This window comes from Aythya marila (assembly GCF_965140915.1).
Source record: "Aythya marila genome assembly, chromosome: 2".
NCBI lineage: Eukaryota > Metazoa > Chordata > Aves > Anseriformes > Anatidae > Aythya > Aythya marila.
The window spans coordinates 149,995,595-150,014,555 of NC_139043.1; the positions used below are offsets into that span (position 1 = coordinate 149,995,595).

Below are 18,961 nucleotides of genomic sequence, written 5' to 3' on the forward strand. Positions count from 1 at the left end.
AAAATGTTACTGAGAGACGCAGTTTTTGAATTCTTTTTCAGCATTTTGCAGTTCTCTTAATAATGTATTGAATAGCCGCATTTTAATGCTGCAAAGAGGTGCTGGGTCAACAGCTCTAAAACCTATCCAGAGGTCAGAATCATCAGCGTTTCAAGAGCTGCATTACGAGTACTTTCTTCTCATCAGCCATTAAAAAAGGCTAATGTGTATGTCCATCTATGAGAAAATATTTTAAATAAAGGATATAATTATACAGTAAAACCACGTACTTAAGAACGAAAAATTATTTGTTCAAAGTTTGTTATCTCTCTGAATGACTTGCTTCATTTTCTTATTTGTCTTGTCTTCCAAAATTCAAGCCATGATTCAAAAGACTGTCTTCCTTTCTGCCTTATGGAGGAACGGTTGAAGGGTACTCTCTACAGAAGCAAACTAATTTGTCAGATAATGAAAAATGTTGCCTATCAAAATAATATGACATTTTCTATAAGAAATATGTTCATTGCCAACATAAAATGAACATTTTCCTATCTACAAAATACTGAATTTTTCTGGAAAAGAAACTAGTATCATTTCTATTTTCTGAATATAACATTTCACAATTCATTACATCAAGACCTATCATGCTGAGAACCAATATGAAATTTGGGAGTAAAACCATACTACAGTTTATTAATAGAAAACATATCTCTCATCTAAACACTTCACAGAAACATTAACAATCTTCAAAACTCTTTCCAAGACACATTTCAGATAAATGAGGTGTTTTAAAATTAATTCTGTTCAATTTTCTTCAAGTATATGAACTCATCTACAGCACATGAGATTGGCAAATTTTCAGAGATTAAGGTGTGCAATGAACAGTGATGGATGGGATTTACTTTCCTACTTCCCTAGGACATTTTTTAGGTACATATGAGGTTAGATATCTCAAGGAATGACAGTCAGAAAAAAAAATAGTGATGCTTGTTTTATATTGCAAAACTTACATAAGTTTGGTAAGATTCTAAATATAAATTGTCTATGAACAAAACAAATCTATCTCAGAAGCCTGAACAAAAAGGCAAAATTCCTAAAATATTAAATGCATATGTATTTAATTAATAAATTACATGGTAATTACATTAGTAATGGTGAGAAGGAAGGAAAATGTGTTATATTTAAAACTGTTGCCTGAATTTCCATATAGTTCCAAATGTTATCAATAACCATGATTAATATGTTTGGTTACCTTGAAAGAGACATGTTGTTCCATATGACGTAGGAGCTGTGGCTTTTGGGCAGCTGTATAGTCACACACTGTACATTTAAACTGCTTTCCTGAAATGGGAGTAGAAAAAAACAGAATCAATTTATTTCTATTTAATTTCCAAAAACTCCTGGTAATATTTCCTCGTAAAGATGATTTCCAAAAGATTTCCAAAATGGTAACAATGAACACTATAAGTCTGGCAGCTGTTCTCCAAAATTTTGGTTATATTTTGGGCTCAGAGCAGTAAGGAAGAAAAAAGGCTTAAGTGTCATCTTTAAATTATAGGCATTAATTAGTCCAGATGCTCCTGTAACAGTCTCTTGGGCGAAAAAAAAGAAAGAATCACTACAGTAGAGCCTAAATGGAAGAAGGAAATGGAGGATTTACAACTGCAGGCACCTTTATTTTGCTACTCTTAAAGCAGATTTGTAAATCTTTAAAACACCAATGTGTGGTCATGTGTTTACCCTACTTCTGTCTCCGACACTGAGTTGTTACAATTCAAATACACTTAAATTTTCTCAGTTTTCTCTGCATGTTTTCTTGGTGTATTTCTGGTAGGGTATGACATGATGTAATATTTTTACCACAAGATTTCCTTTTATATTTAGCTCTACTCTTCCAATAGTGATTCAAATGACTTTAGAAGCGATTTCTACAGAGGCTTAAGGAGAAATAAAACGTGTCATAGAATGAAATAGGATTAACACAGCAAATAATACAGAAGCCTTGTGTTCCCACCTTTCACTTTTGCTTACACAGTTTTAAAAACAATGGGCACAAGTTGCTCCATCAGCAGCAGATTGAATGATGCCTGCTTGCCTTGTTCATTATGACTTTTTGTCCTTTCTCATCTAAATCTCTGCAGTAACCCTCAGTCTTACATACAGTCCTACAAGGCAAGAGAGAGCACATACTGGGATTAGCTCATATCTCCTATGTGGTGTCTTGCAGCTACCAAACAGAAGGGAGAACAGTCAGATTCTGTCACCTGTCCTTGAAGTGCTGATTCATATTTCTTTATTTTACAAGGGTGCATATTTCCTTAAAATGTATGGATTTAAAATAATGATCGAAGTTCTTCTCTACTGAATAAATCAATTAAAAAGCAGTGGACAGGAAGTCTAAAGACAAGTGGTTCACATTTGCACATGCTGCTCCCAAAGATACAAAGCTACAAAGTCACAGAAAGATTTGAGATGCTGTTTCTCAAGTACTTTGCAGATGGGAAGTCTGAGCTGTAAGCAGGTCTTCCACACAACACAACACAAATAGTCAATGTAGTTTGAAGGTTGCTTCTTGAAAAAAATATTAACTCAGTTCAGAAGGGTTACCCAAAGAAAGGTGCTTCTTTACATTCTATAGAGAAGAAGAGAAGACTACTATTACATGTTGCATTCACAGTATATTTTAAATTTGTTTAAGACCTGCTAAGTCAGGCCTCAGTACTGCAGGTAGTGCCCTCCAACCTAAAACAGCAGCAACAAAAAGGAAGAACAAGAATTGGAATTTCAACTCCTGAAAGCTGATGGTCAGAAGACTGATTCTAAAATAAAGTCAACATTTTTAATAGGGCGCATGATTAACATCAAAGGTAATTTCCTCAAAATCAGATGGATGTCCTGTCACATGAAGTCTTTCAATCAAGTCTGCTAAACTATTCCTAATAAAATGTATTACAATCCAGCTGAAATGAGATGCAAAATTATTAGATTAAATTATGGCCTGTATTCTGCAAGATATTAGACTGTGTGATCATAAGAGATGACTTTTGGCTTTGAAATCATTACTCTAACAGGAAAGAATTCTGACATTTTCAAGAACCATCTGTTGCTGCTTGTGACTCTGCAAAGAGTGAAACTCGCAAACTTAAAACCATGCTGTAGGTTCCCCTTACATTCCCACCCAAATCTTTCCCTTTTGTTTTAAAGTGAAATCTCTCTCCTTTTACCGCTTTCATACTCTCTTGCTTTCATACTCTCTTTCTCTGTGTTTTAAGATTGTATCAGTCCTGCTATGTCCAGCCAAATTGGAAGCTGTACGAAATACAAACAGACTGCATTCTTTTCTTAAATGTCCATGGATGGCAAACTCTATTTGATCAAAGCAGAACAAGTGTGTGTTAAAGCTAGCCAAAAAGCAAAAGAAGCAAAAGGAAGACTGAGGAAGTATTGCCTTGCAGAGCTCAGGTTTCTTTAAATTCTGAATCTCACTCAAAAAATTCAGTGTTTTACACTGAGCGTGAAAGCTTCCATAAACATACCTAAGAAAAACCTTGATACAATTTCTGATATCTAATTAAAATAATGAAAACCACTTTTTCTGGTTTATTTTTAATCACAACCAGTAATAAGCCTGGACTGTTGAATTGTTTTCTATCATGTCACCCTTGAGTGAAATAAAATAGACAGAAAACTACTTTATATTCCACCGGTTAAATTGACTTTGCAGGGCTGATATTTGAACAAAAATTGCCTAGACTCGTAAGTCAGGAAGACAAGACTCGTAAACAGCAGAAACATCTTTCAAATTCATTTATTTGTGAAATAACTGAAGAACACTAGATGCGTGCTAACAAGAAGTTTTGAACTGCTGTCACTGTGCAAGGAGACGCTGGGCAAAGAGAAACTGTCAGCATTCAAGCGGCTGAAATTCACTTGACAAATCATACAGTACATTCCTGGTGACAAAGGTTACCTTATTTTTAACAAGTGTTTGAAATACACAGAGTTCACTGGGGTGGGCTTAGTGTAGAAAATGACTCTAAAGTTCCATAGTGAAATCTGTCCTCACTTGGAGCAAGTGCAAAACGCGTTTTCCAAAGGTAAGAGGGATTCCTGAAACACTGCATTTGTACCAGTCAAAGAGGGAGGTGCAGCAACAAGGAACATGCACTCACCTCAGCCATTACAGCCGATGATGGGCTGAAGCCAGATTATAAAAGCTCGAGAGTCAAGGATTCAGCCTGACTTGGCAGTAAATGATAGAATATAGCTCCCTGCGCACCAATGTTGCAAAACAGCTTCATACCTTTCAAGCTAATCCCGACAAGACTAACTCCTGCACTACTACAGAGCTAAAATTTCCAAAATTCCACAGTGCCAAATTTCCAAAGCAGCCTCAGCTGAACTGCAGTACTTACTTACACACCTATATACTTGTTGAAGGAACAGAACTAACAGGTAAAACAAATTCAATGTTCATTGCCAAATTTCACTATCTGGACATGAGAGATGGAGAAAACGAAACAGAAAGGTTTTGAGATGAAACTCCATGTGGGGATTTTTTTTTTTTATGGCACCATAGGAAGAGATCTTTGTCTGATTGTGCTCCAGCTTCCCGTTTTTATTCAAATACAGCTTGCTCTCTCCTCCTGCCAGGAACCAGCGAAAGATTCAATAACTGAACCCGCTGATTCCTGCATATGTGATTTATACAATATGTGCGACATCTGCATGCCACGGACCAAGTTACTTGAAAATATTGGAAAGTGCTTTCTGAATAAGAAAGGATTTACTGACTTTGTAATACTATATATGCTTCCTAACATATGTACCACTGTAATGTCAACAGAAATGTCTCTTCCACTAGTAATATATACATTGATGTAAGTATACATAAAAATAAATAAGTATTATTGGAGCAAAAACTTCAAATAAATTCTAAAGATGTAACAGGGAACATGTGTGCTTATGTGAAAGGACAGTGCTAGTGAACAGGCAAATATTTTATGAAAAAGAATTTAAATGACACGGTCAATAAAGAGTGGAATTAGGTTTTAAAAGGTTGCATGAGTAACAAAGATTAAGGTACAAAGTCATAATGAAGGTCAGCACAACTTCCCCTGCTAAATCATTTAGTTCAGTTTGAAAATCACAGCGGAATGCAGTACTGTTGTGGCCCAAATTCTGAAATAAAGGACAATGCTTCCTTTGGGATTTGCATGTCATTTTTTTCTGTTATTATAACAAAAATATTAAAGTCACTGAGCAAATGCATATGCTGTGCATGTGTCTCTTAGAAATATATGCCCAAACTTGCCACTCATTAGACCTGGGAACACAGAGCTGCAGTAGCCTTTCCTCTTTTGGGCTACTGGAGTTGGCAACTCCTACCAATATTCTCCCAGAAGACAGTAAAACTAGCCATGGAATTATTTGTATTTTCAAATGTATTTTCAAATATTGAGATCAACAGTTCTCTGAAAGGATCCAGAAGGATGCAAAGCCATCACAAAATTTTCAGAAAATTTCAGAGACAGTCAGCTTTCACAGAAATTAATTTTGAAAACTTTTTGAATTATGACATGAACAGAAGTATCTCCTGGGAATAAACAAACTTTTAAAGTAGCGTTCAGTGTTCAAATGAAGAAAGCTTATAAGGTCCTATAGTACAGACAGTATTTATTGCCCTAAAACAAACTTGGGTTTATTAAATATGCACTTACCATCAGCGGTATGAAGGAGTTTGTGGCTCTTCAAAGTGCCTTTTGATTTGAACTTTTTCCCACACATATCACAAAGGTGCGTTTTCTCAGTGCTGTGACGATTCATGTGTGCTTTCAAGTTACTCTTGCTGCGAGTGGCGTACTCGCAGAGAGAACATTTGAAGGGTTTGACACCTAAAGAGAAAAAGCGTGCTATGAAACAAGCTATACATTTTGATGAGAGGGTAGACATTGCCCTGAAAAAGAAATAGAGACATTTCAGACTGCATGAGCAACATAAGCAATGAGGTCAACAGCTTAAAATTTGAATCTTGACATTTTACACTTTGGATGTTGACAAGGGGTGCCATCCTGAAGGACCCTGTCAGGCTTAAGTAGTGTGCCTGTGCAAACCTCGTAAGGGTCAACAAGGCCAAGCGTGAGGTCCTGCATCTGGGCCAGGGCAATCCCAAGCACAAATACAGGCTGGGCAGAGAATGGATTGAGAGCCACCCTGGGGAGAAGAACGTGGGGCTGTTGGTTGATGAGAAGCTCAAAACAGAATCATGGAATCATTCATGTTGGAAAAAGACCTCTAAGATCATCTAGTCCAACCTTTAACCTACTACTACAGTCCACTTCTATACCATGCTGCTTAGTTCTAAATCTGCAAATTTCTTGAAGACCTCCAGGGATGGTGACATGAGCCAGCAATGTGCTCTTGCAGCCCGGAAAGCCAACCGTACCCCGGGCTGCAGCAAAAGCAGTGTGGCCAGCAGGGCAAGGGAGGGGATCGTCCCCATCGACTTCGCTCCTGTGAGACCCACCCGGAGCCCTGCATTCTGCTCTGGGGCCCCCAGCACAAGAAGGACATGGACATATTAGAACAAGTCCAGAGGAGGGTCATGAAGATGATCAAGAGCACCTCTCCTATGAAGACAGGCTGAGGGAGTTGCGGTTGTTCAGCCTGGAGACGAGAAGGCTCCAGGTAGAGCTTACAGTGGCCTGACACTACCTAAAGGGGGCTACAGGAAAGCTGGGGAGGGACTCTTTGTCAGGGAGTGCAGCGATAGGACAAGAATTGCTTTAAACTAAATGAGGGTAGGTTTAGATTAGACACCAGGAAGAAATTCTTCACTCTGAGGGTGGTGAGGCACTAGCACAGGCTGCCCAGAGAAGCTGTGGATGCCCCATCCCTGGAGGCGTTCAAGGCCAGGCTGGATGGGGCTTTGGGCAACCTGGTCTGGTGGGAGGTGTCCCTGCCTATGGCAGGGGGGTTGGAATTAAATGTTTTGTAAGGTCCCTTCCAACCCAACCCATTCTATGATAGAAGAAATTTAATCTGTATTAAATTTAAATCTAAGCAAATAATACTGAGCTCTTGAGAGCATCATTTAACTTACTAAGAGACTGGGGTGTTAGGCTGGTCCTTTTAGAATGAAATACTTCTCTACTGAATGGCAGTACTGAGTTTAGACTCAAATATGAATATTTTGGTCTTGACATGTTCATCCTTCACTTAAAAGTAGAATCTAGTCTGCCTAACCGACTAGTCACGACTAGTCATGACTACCTGACAATGAAATGTCTCTCCAGAAGTCTTCTGATAAGTCTAATTCTCTATTTACTGCAATAAAGAATGTCCTTCTTCTTTTAGGATGGGTTCATTAGGTACTTAATATATAAGCACAGGTTGAATGTTCAAAGCTGTGTTTTATTGTTATTTATCATCAAGTTTGCTAGTGGCTCACATAGTGGTATCTTTTATCCAGTCTAAGATGCAAGCACTTAGAATTTCACTTCTTTCAAACCATCCAAACCACGTAACAAGAGAGAGACAGACAGTATCTCATCTAGCAAAGGTGTATAAGGACAAAGTAAATCCTTCAAAGAAAAGTTGGATATATCAGAACTAGTGGAGTAGTTCAACAGTTTCGTGAGGCTCTGGCAGTTTTAGGTTGATATTCATGATCTTAAAACTAGATTTACAAGCAGGAGGAATTATAGCCTACTTTTAAGCAGACTTGATTGCATGCTTTGATTTTGGAATAAATGTTTCTTCACCTCTCTCTCCTGCTAGTTACGATGAGATGGGTAGCAAGCTTTCTTGGCAGCATAAACTCTATCTACGGAATCCACAAGCAATTATTCTGAGCTTACAATTTGCATTACCTCAGCTCTTTAATGGAGTGAAAGCTATTGGAGACCACTACTGTGGTACTCAGGCAGGTAAGCTCACAGATAAGGCTTTCAAACAAATACACAGTTCTAGTATAAACATCAAAACTATCTGCATGGACAAAAACACTTTGGAACCAAAATACCAGTTCAAGCGCACCAAATCCCATTATCTGCTTTATGAAAAAGAATGGATGAAGAATCCAAAATAGTGCTCAATGGCCACACGCAATCTGTTGCATAGATTATTAGCTGAAGAGCACATGAACAGTCTTCCACCTGTTAGAATCTTAGATTGGGTAAACAAGACTAAGTCCCAGGGATTTTAAAACTTTGTGCTACCATCTTACTATTTTCTTCCTTAAGTCATATACATCTATATATGATCAGCATTGCCTTATGGGTTTTTCATCACTGTTTATGTCCCCATCAGCTAGCTGTCACACTCTGATGATGTAATTAAAATACACTCAGAAATTGTATGTACACATCAAAACAACAGGATTTCAGTTTCTTTTTATGCCAGTGAAGCTTGTGAAGAATATGAGACTGAAATGGACGAAAACTTAAAACCAGAGTTTTACCTTCATGAGCCCAAATGTGACGCTGAAGGTCTGAGCCATTCTTCATAAAATAAAAATCACAATAGGGACATTTCACAGCTCGTTTTCCAATAAGTCCTTTCAGCTGAACTCTTCTGCCAAGAATCTCTGAAATTGTAGTCATTGAAACCTCTGAGAGAAAAGTAATAGATAATAAAAATCAGAAGGACATCAGGGAATTTGTTCTCTGTTATATAACTAAAACTGAAGAGCTAGATCCTGATACACTTCACATTTTTAAAAGCTTTACTTTCCCTCCTATCACTCAGATAAAACCTAAGCAAAGAGCACAGCACTTCAAATTTAGGACCTTTTCTTTTAACGTTTTTAGTGTATTTTTACATTTCTCTCCTGATCTGTGTACTCAATGTCCCCACTGCCTGATAAAAACAAGTAACAGTTTGAGTGTGCCACTGGCTTACAAACTATTTTCCATCGATGAACCTTCCCAACAAACAAATTTGGTGCCTTTTTCTTTGGTATTTTCAGAAGGCTTTATTCAAGATTTCACCTCAGATTTCCAGAGATGTCAAGGATCTCCAGACTCCATTCACTTCAGTCACTGCTATGCTCCCCAGAATGCCTGAATATCAGAAGGAGACTTGTGGAATAAATATGATTGGAAGACCTCTAAGGTCACCTGCTCCAAACAGGGCCAATTTAAGAGATCCAATATCAAAGGTAAACCAAACTGCTTGGGGTCACATCCAATCCTGTTCTGAACATATTCAAGAACAGTCAATCTACAACCACTCTATTCCAGTGCTTGTCCACCTTCACAGTCAAAGTTACTCTCCTAATATCTGATCAGAATCTCGATGTTTTAACTCATGTCCCTTCACTGTGTGGTTCCAAGAAGATTCTGGCTCTATCACCTTCTTACCCTTATATCAAATAGCTCAGGACAGCAATTAAGATTCTTCTCCTAGCCTTCTTTTATTCAGGCTAAATACACACAACTCTATGTTTCTACTCTATATGATTTAATATTTTAGGCGTCACTGTGAAAAAGCTTGAAATAAGGAAGATTAAATTTAAACATCCCAAATACACATAAAGAAAACATTGCCAAATGCTTCTAAAAATAAAACCAATTTTTCAATGTATTTCAAATGAATCAAAGTGACTCAATGAAACTATAACACTCTCTCATGCCATCTAAACATTAAGACACAGAGTCTTAGTGTCAGAAAATGACTTATCATGCTACACACACACACAAAAAAAAAAATTATTAAAATTTGAAATTTACAGTCTAAGCACAGATTTTTGCCAAATATGAACTGCCATGACTACTGTCCTAGTAACTGCTTCCACAGTGAAAACAAAAATCCTGCCTGAACTCATTTTGTACAAGGAAGACAGTCTCAAAAAGGAAATACGTAAGCCTGTGGACTGAGCAAGGTTATGTTTTAAAGCACTCAAACAAGAAAAATCACAGACAAGTCTGAACCCTGACATACCTTCCATGGCTTAGATCCTTGATTCACGACTTCAGGCTAGTGTCTGCTCAGTAGGCATCTATGAATGTTGATACCTCTCACATCTCAGGACTATTAAATTTCACGTTAAATCAGACAGTGGGTGAAAAGGCAGGTACTTCTGACATGGGACCAAAATCCAAGACTCCTTCACTGCTGAGCTCCCTAATCATTTGGCAATAAAGCCAAACTCTCTCCCTTCTCTTTGGTTTGGCTCTACGAAAGTCTAAAGAGATAGATTTTTGTCCCACTGCTTTCATGGGACTGGAATTCAACTCCTATTCTGTGTAAACCTAGAAGAGGAAGGAGTACTGGATTACTGGTTAATAACATGTTTTCTACTTGATGAAAATGGAAGAGATGGGAGTGTTTGTGCTGAATGTTATTAAGAGAGGAAGAGTAGGGGAGCTACAGAAATAGCATTTTAATGATAAATATGTAATGACTTCATTTTAAATTAATTTTTGATGTGCCATTTTAAAATTCAATTCCTTTTAACAGTATCCATTGTTTTCTTCCATCTTTATTATTTTCCATTTACATTTTTAAAAACAATGGCACTCATTCCATTGCAGTACTTGACAGTTTATACCAACAGATCCCTTACATTTACTTGGCTTGTAATTAAATAGGTTGTAAGAATAAAGGATTTCCGCCTGATTACAAGGACAGTGTGCACAGGGGAAAGATCTGTGCATTAATGATGCTCCGTATATTAAAATAGTTGTTGCATAACTACTGCACAGACATAACTTAGACGTATTTCTTTAGCACCACGGAGATAAGGCAGGAAAATACCAGATTTATTAGATAAGTTCTGTTCACATATATGAATTAGAAATGAGGATACAAGATAATAGGCTGTGCTTTTTTTTTTTCTTTTTTTTTTTTTTTTTTTTTTAACCTTAGTTCTATTATAATCCAGAGTTTTTTTTAAAAGAACCCTTTGCCGGATCAAAAAATTTATGCTACGCTTTTAGAGGGATTCAGATATGAAATAAATTGTTCATTGTATTTAAATTCATGAGTTTAGCACAGCAGGGCGCCGTGCACAGTACAGAGAGTATTGCTAGTTTGCAGACTACATTATTTAGCGAGACCTTGTACATTCCCCGGATGAGACAGCACAACAGCTTTACAGGCACAGCTCTTGAGCTTTAATTTCTATGCCTACTGGGTGGCATACCCACTGACTACAGCACAGCAGAGAAACCTTTCCTCACCTCAGTTTGGTGCACTGGACATTTCCTGGATGTATGACAAGCCAATCATACTGCTGTAGAGTGATCTCCAAATAAAGAGGTTTGGAAACAAGACAGCTGAAGTGGGAGCTAGTCTGAACTCAGAGTAAAAGAAAATGTTAAAAAACACGGGCCTAGCACTATCTAGTGGCAGTAGGAAGATAAGAAACTACTGCTTTACACATTACGTTATATTTCAGAAACAAAAAAAGATATTTTAATTGGATTTTTCCTTTCCAAACTCAGTTTGAGTATGGCTGGTATTTTTCTTCTTAATATCAAATTATATTGGGTGGTAAGTATGACTGTAAAATGAACTAATTAACGTATGTTACCCAATACAGTCATCTCTCCATCATCCACAGCAGCAGTGAGCCTTTCTACCCAACATCACACAAATACTGAGAGGGAAAGTATGGACATTGTACTTGAACAAAATCAGGGCACTGTAAAGCAAGGTGTAAACAGAGTTTGAATGAATTCTAGTGGTCAGCTTGGATCCAGCTATGTTTGTCCAACCCTGCTTAATACTGGCTGTAGAATATGATGGCAGGTTCTAGTCTGAGCCCTTCTGAAGACTCCACTTGCCCCTGGAGTTTAGCCCAGCCACATCCCAACTGAGCATGCCTGGATTCAGCCTTGGGACATCACATGAATTAGCCTACAATCACAACAACCTACTTACAGACAAAGTAATGTGCAATACAGTCATTTCTGTCAGTTTATGTATGGCCAATACAAATGTTATGTTTCATGTGCTGTTACACAATGTCTGGGGGTCTAATTCCAGACATCCCAATACTTAATTTTGAATTCACCTTCCTATTTTGCTACCTATTTTGGATAGACATTAACTCTTTGCAAGGTGATGACAGACTGCTTAGCACAATTACCTGATTTACTACACAACACACAAGCTAGAACAATAACTCCTTCACTCTAACACCTGCAAATGCAATAGTTAGATTATAATAGATTTTTGTTTTCCTTCAATGTAATCACATTACACTGCTCACTCTAAACTTTATACTTTTATTGTGAAAGACTGAGAAATTTTCCCTGATTTTTTCTTACCAGGGTGATTTGTCTTGATGTGTGATTTTATAAGTCGATCTTCAGAAAATGACTTCTCGCACACAGGACAGGAATAACTCTTTTTATCCTTAAGCAAGCAAGAAAGAAAGAGATTGCATTATCAGTCCACTAGTGTAATCACTGCAGCCATTATTCAGTAATACGTAGTTCTCAACAAAGTTATAACTGATGGTTCTGTTTTTTAACAAAAAAAATAAGGTATTTATAGTGAAATAATTGAAGGAGAAATATGGAAGAATTCTAAGCACGTCATTAATCCTCATGAATGTAGGGTTCCAAGTTACAGCACATGAGAAAATGCACAATAAATGCAAACATTATCTTCTGGCTGACTCTTTAGGGAATCAGGAGTTGAAAGATAAAGTCACATAACAGAGTAAAACTTATTTGATAGAAGCAGGAATATTCAGGTTTTTTTCAGTGATTTCACAAATCCACCCTTCTGAAACCTAAGGATCAGATCTCATTATTCTGAAGACATCCACCAGTATGTGAATTTGTAATACTGCTTAATGGCCTGGAATTGAACAATGACAGATGCCATTACTTATTGGCTACATTTTTAACGTTTTATAAATATTCAGCATTTCACATATTACCAATAAAGCATTATTCTACTATATTGATTTAAAGACTTCCAGACTCCTCTGGCTTTTATCAGTGTCACCGATGTTATAAAAGCGTTAACACCGTCCAAGAAGTTGAACTAGAGAGCTTTGATGCAATTCTATCTATATACAATTTTAATGTAATATCTATTGTAATCTTAGTGTTATTCCAGAAGCACCTGGCTCACAAAAATGCAGGACTTTTCTCCATTAATTGGAGAATTACCCAATTTAAAATAAGCTTTGCTGCTGATATAAATTGAAGAGAGTGCTCTTTCCAGAAGCAACTGCTGACACAACAGATAGACACTCTATCAAATACATGGGTCACCTACTCACCTCTGCACTGATCAGATTAACATATGAGAGAAGTATCAAATAACAAATAGAGTGAAGAAAGTCTAGCAAGTCTTGACAACTAGGCAGATAACCAGATAACGTACTACCTTGTGGGAGATGTGTATCTACAAACCACTCACTGGGAAAGATGACTTGAAGCTACAGAACAGATATTTCACTGGTTATTTCAGGAAGACAAATAACTTATTGAAGAGCGTAGGAGATTACTGTACCAAAAAGAGAATGACTTCTGTGTTATAAAAAAGAAATCTGAAGTAAAAGGATAATAAGAATTCTGGACTCTACCAGTTTCTCACCTGCAACCACAGAGCATCTCTGAATATTAAGGAAAATAAGACAAGGAGATTAGCATTGTCTGTATGTTACGGTTATACGTTTACAAATGGACTTCTCTCTTAGAAGAAATGCAAAAAATGAAGAATTCTCATGGTAAATGGGTTTTGGAACATTATGCAGGTATTTGCATTCAGTATCACATACAGAGCTCTAAGGAAGAAATAACTCATTGGCTGAAACAGCGATAAATAATTTCCTGACAGTAGGATATGGGACATGAAGCTCTTGCTGCAGTTAATATGGCAATGACACAACAAGAATTCTGCCTGCACTGTTAGAAAGTCACCTGCTCCTGTGAGAAAACCATGCCCAGGGACTGGAGACGGCAGCTTCTGAAGGATTAACACCTTGAGTAGTATAAGTAGAGCATCTTGCTAAGACAGAGTTGGGGCAGTCACCATTTTGAGCCCTGAGAATCTCAAGTGAAGGTGGAACAGCAGAGACCACTAGCTGGTTTCTGGAGGAAGAGATTAAAGAAGATTCAATGCTGCCAAAATGCTCTCAAGAAAGAGCTGTTAATTGAGGAAACAGTATCTCTCAAATTACGTTATCTATTATCCCCAACCTGCTACTGATGATTTTGGACTTCTACACGAATACATTACTCAAATGAAAATTGACAGATGAATTCTACTTAAACTCTTTAGCAATATTTGTACTTTCTCAGAGGCTGGGTTGCATGATCACGTTAATAATTTGACAGGTGTAAGAAAAGCATAAGCACAATATCCTTTAGGGGTTAGGTGAACTTTATGTTTACAGATCTTGGTCTATTCCTCAGACTTGCGATGTAACTGGTTTCAAAAACATATTCTAAAACAACAAAAAAAATCAACATAAATTTAATTTATAGTTATGCATTGATGGTCTTTTTAAAATTCTTCTGATTGTGCCCAGAATAAGAGGACAAATACACCTTGCCTCACAGAGTTATATAACAAAAGATAAATCCACTCCACATACTACTTTAATGCTGTAATTGTGACAACTTTACTTTCTTGCTATACTCTTCCGGAGCAATACGACATTACAGGCACCAAGAAACATATTTCCACATGATGAGGGTGTAATCTCAGAGCTCATTCAGCTCTGAGACCTCTAGCACAAGAAGGACATGGACATACTAGAAAAGCCCAGAGGAGGGCTGCAAGGATGATGAAAGGGCTGGAGCACCTCTCCTGTGAAGAGAGGCTGAGGGAGTTGGGGTTGTTCAGCCTGGAGAAGAGAAGACTCCAGGGAGACCTTACAGCAGCCTACCAGGGACTAAAGGGGGCTACAGGAGAGCTGGGGAGGGACACTTTGTCAGGGAGTGCAGTGATAGGACAAGGGGGAATGGCTTTAAACTAAAACATAGCAGATTTAGATTAGATACAAGAAATTTTTTTCCTCAGACAGTGGTGAGGCCCTGGCACAGGCTGCCCAGAGAAGCTGTGGATGCCCCATCCCTGGCAGTGCTCAAGGCCAGGCTGGATGGGGCTTTAGGCAACCTGGGCTGGTGGGAGATGTCCCTGCCCATGGCAGGGAGTTGGAATTAGGTGGTCTTTAAGGCCCCTTCCAACCCAATCCTCATGACTCTATGATCTTCACAACGCATCCTTTGCAGTGTAACAGCTTGCACTTCTGAGCAGAGCCAAGCTCCAGCGTCTCACAGAATGCATACAGCTGCAGTCAAACCTTTCACAGTTGTTTGTCCAGGTCAGTGTCACAGACTTTCAGGGCTTAAGTTACTAGTTGTTGACTGTTTAAGCATACTTCTGTCACTGCCCTGAGAGCTTGTTACAGCACTAGTCCTTCAGTGTAAGCCCATCACTCTCAAAGCTGGCTTGTAAGAAATCCTCTCTTGCAAATTGAATATTTCAGAGCTCTCCTAGGTCACAACACAGGGTCCCAAAGAAGGTCCCCCTAGCACAGCTTGAGCTCTTCAGAGTGCCCTTGTCACAGGCAATGACAGAGGCACTTTGAAGGACTTAGACCGAGGTTGTAGTAATACCTTCATCACATTCTCAGCATGCAAGTTTTCCTTTGCTATGAATAAAAGTTATTTATTCTGTGCTTTATCAGACTGCCTGCCTTTTAAATGCCTCTGAGGGTTTGTTTTCTATGAAATAAAGTAACAAGTGGGATGGATCTAGCTTTGTTAGAGCCAGCTGCATAATCTAATCAAGCACTTCCATTTCAGAGTCACATCCATACTTCCTGAGGTTTGCTTAATCCCCCTATTAGCCAACTTGAGAATATACAAGAAGCTAAAATAATTCCAAAGTAGTTAGTTTTCTGACTGCAAATACTGTTTAAATTCCACAAATCAAGAATTAATCAGGTCCATAACTATTTTTAAACCCAGTGAAAAAGTAGTCTGCTATTATCACAGAATTTTCTTGTTTGTGCTATGGTTCATTATGAAATAAGGCCACTTACACAGGAAACACAATGCCTTTCTCTTCATGTAAATGAATTGTGCTAAGAAAGGGCAGCAATATCTATGTATATTATAACATACAGCTCTCTGAAGAGAGTTCTGCTTCTCTGAGGCACGTGTTTCAAGATAACTCCATGGGTAGCTGTACACAGCCATAAAACAACCAACAATGCAAACAAATCTGACAACCCTCTGGCTATTTAAAACAAGGGGCCACTATGAAGTTAATATTTAATGAACCAAGCAGTGCCAAACACAACCAACACGGTAAAACATCATCGATGTTATCAGGTGATTAGAATGCACTCACCCATAAAGTGACGTTCTGAATGACACAACTATCTTATCCTATGAACATACACAGAGTAACAGATGATAGTGAAATTATATTGATATATAGCACCATCTATATGGCAGTACTGCCACTAATTTCAAAAGGGACTATGTGAACTCTTAACTGCTTTGTAAACAGGTTCATTAGTAGTGCAAAATGAAGATCACAGACATTCTAAAATTGTTCAAGCCCAAATGAGACAGATGTGATACGGAAATCAACAATACACTCTAGTCCATTTAGTTGTACTGATGTTATTTCATGAGCAGGAAATGTAACAAAGCTCTACCAGATCTTGGTGCTCACTGCCAAAACTGAATGCTTCTCATCTGCTCGAGGCCTCAGAACTTGATGGCCAGGTGAGCACAGTACTTGGGCCAAATGCATCACACTGGCTTACAAAACAGCTCTTGGCCATCACCACTCCCCTTCCTTAAACAGCTTCTGTGAAGCTAACAGTCAGAGGAATTTTCTCCCAATGCCAGGCACACTGTGTTGGTGAACAAACTAGGAAAAAGAGACATTTAGCATCACTTTCTCCCCATGCTGCAGTATTTGCCTGTTTCAACTCTTCCTGCTTTTTATATTGCACATATATTAAAAAACAAAAACAACTGAACAAAACAAAGGCAACAAGATCTTACAGAAGATGCTGCGAGGAATGCTGAAGAAGATGCAACAAGGCATAATTGCTTTACACAAGCAATAGGATATACATGTCAGAGAAGCATAATAATAAAAAAGGAGAATAAAAAAAAGAGGCATGAAAAGCAAGGTACTACACAGAAACTGATGACAGAAGAAAGACAAATTACAGGAAGTGTCTAAGCTAGCATGACAGTAATTTTATTTGCCTCAGGACCAAGTCAGAATACTGTGAAGAGCAAACCAGTACCTGCAGTACATAAATATTCTTAAAACTGCTTTCTCCATGTTTAACTCTCCTCCCACACTGTTTTCTCTTTTCTTCCTAGTATTTCAATCTCAGTGCATTTTGATAGTTTGATACTTGAAAATACCTGAATGTTTTGTGTTTTTCTTTTATTTTTTTCCATAGCTGATACAATTAATCTTTAACGCAGAGGAAAACACATGATGAGCTTTTGGAAGCTAGCCATAGTCCTGCAAATCACAAACACTGTCAGGCATCTGTCGGGGTTATTACATCCTCAAGCTAAAAATCCTGCAATTATAGCTCCAGGTCTTACTCAGACATGCAATTGCAGGCCTTCTTGTAGTAAGGAACAAGCTAAACTGAACTCATGCACATCTGCCCTTGTCTAAGAGTATTTCTAGCAAAAGTTTCCACAATTTGTTAATTAACCAAAAAAAAAAAATCACTGTGTAATTTTGTAGAGTAATATAGAGACAGAGCCTGCTTCTGCACCTGTGGAATCGGCAGAAGTTTTAAATACTAACATTAGACAGAACAAAACTGGGCTCGTGGGTTATACTTTTGAGGAGTGAAAAAGTTCAGAAATCCTCACTGCAGTTGTTGTGATGCTCAAATAAAATTAAAAAAATATATATATCAAGAAAGGTTCCTGAATTCAGCTGATGTTACTATCAAAATGCAACTTTGTTAAGCTGGTCCGATGTACCCAGAAAGTGGTTAAGCAACAGGAATGAAGGAAGCTACAGAAAACTTTGTAAATGGCTAGACAGACTTCTTAGTCTGTCAAGTGGCAGAAATCACAACTCAACAAACGTTAAGCAACTGCATAGAGTACTTTAAAAGCAATTTTCTTGAAATAACTCCTAGTAAAAGTGAATTTTTAACTGACATTTATTTTGGAAGCCTGGTCCAAAACCAAAAGCCATTTTCCAACTGAGTGCCCATTTTTCAGTTAATTCTTTCCCTGTCAAGTATCTTGCACTCTTTACTTTGCAGTGACAACACCCCAGAGGTAGAGGTATCACAGCCAGATCCATGACAGTGTAAAAAAGACACTGCTCAGGAAGGGGAAATAAGCAATCAGAACTCAAGTGTCTCACTTCCTACCCAAAGCTCTAACCACACTCTTACACAAAAGGTCAGCAGCATAATGAATTTTCTAAGCATCCTTCCAAAGAAGGGAATCATTTGCATCCAGAAACATATGTGAATACACGGAGGCACCAAAGAGCAAGGAGCTGTTCCGGGTCTGCACTCATTTTATAGAGGTGCTTATCTTCAAGTATCACTTATGTATAGATTTAAAATGATTTCAGACAAACCTTTCCGTGATGTTTGCCTGCTCAGAGCAGATGATTGGTGCAATATACTGAGGGCCAGGGATGAACAGAAAGCTGCTTTTTAAAAACCATCATTTACCCTGTTCACCAAATACGACAGGAATCCAGCTGAAGAGCAGTCAGGACCATTGTAATAAAATATGTGCATTTGTATAAGAAGCTGAGATTTTTATATTGACTCTCACTGGGGACGCTTTATTTTTAATATTTATTAATAATTTTTCAAATGAAAATTAACATGAAAGTAGCTTTCCATATTTAATTATGCCTAGTTTGTTAAAGTTCTGTATTTTGGAATGAGCATCTCTGTTTACTAAAGGTAGGCGTTAAGTAAATATAGCAAGCAGAGGGCACAGAGACCAAGAGAGCTGCCAAGGTTCGTTACTGAGTAAAT

General features: G+C 37.9%; 1 protein-coding gene across 2 annotated transcripts in view; it reads right to left on the reverse strand.

Moving 5' to 3' along the window:
• ZFAT (zinc finger and AT-hook domain containing) overlaps positions 1 to 18,961 on the reverse strand; it is an 87,246-nt gene that overhangs the window by 25,726 nt on the left and 42,559 nt on the right. For both annotated transcript variants that reach the window (XM_082753171.1, XM_082753172.1), the window contains exons 8-11: positions 12,255 to 12,342; positions 8,441 to 8,590; positions 5,700 to 5,873; positions 1,232 to 1,320 (exon numbers count right to left, since the gene is read on the reverse strand). In XM_082753171.1, the coding sequence (XP_082609297.1) occupies positions 1,232 to 1,320; positions 5,700 to 5,873; positions 8,441 to 8,590; positions 12,255 to 12,342 (501 nt within the window). The remainder of the gene's footprint in view (positions 1 to 1,231; positions 1,321 to 5,699; positions 5,874 to 8,440; positions 8,591 to 12,254; positions 12,343 to 18,961) is intronic.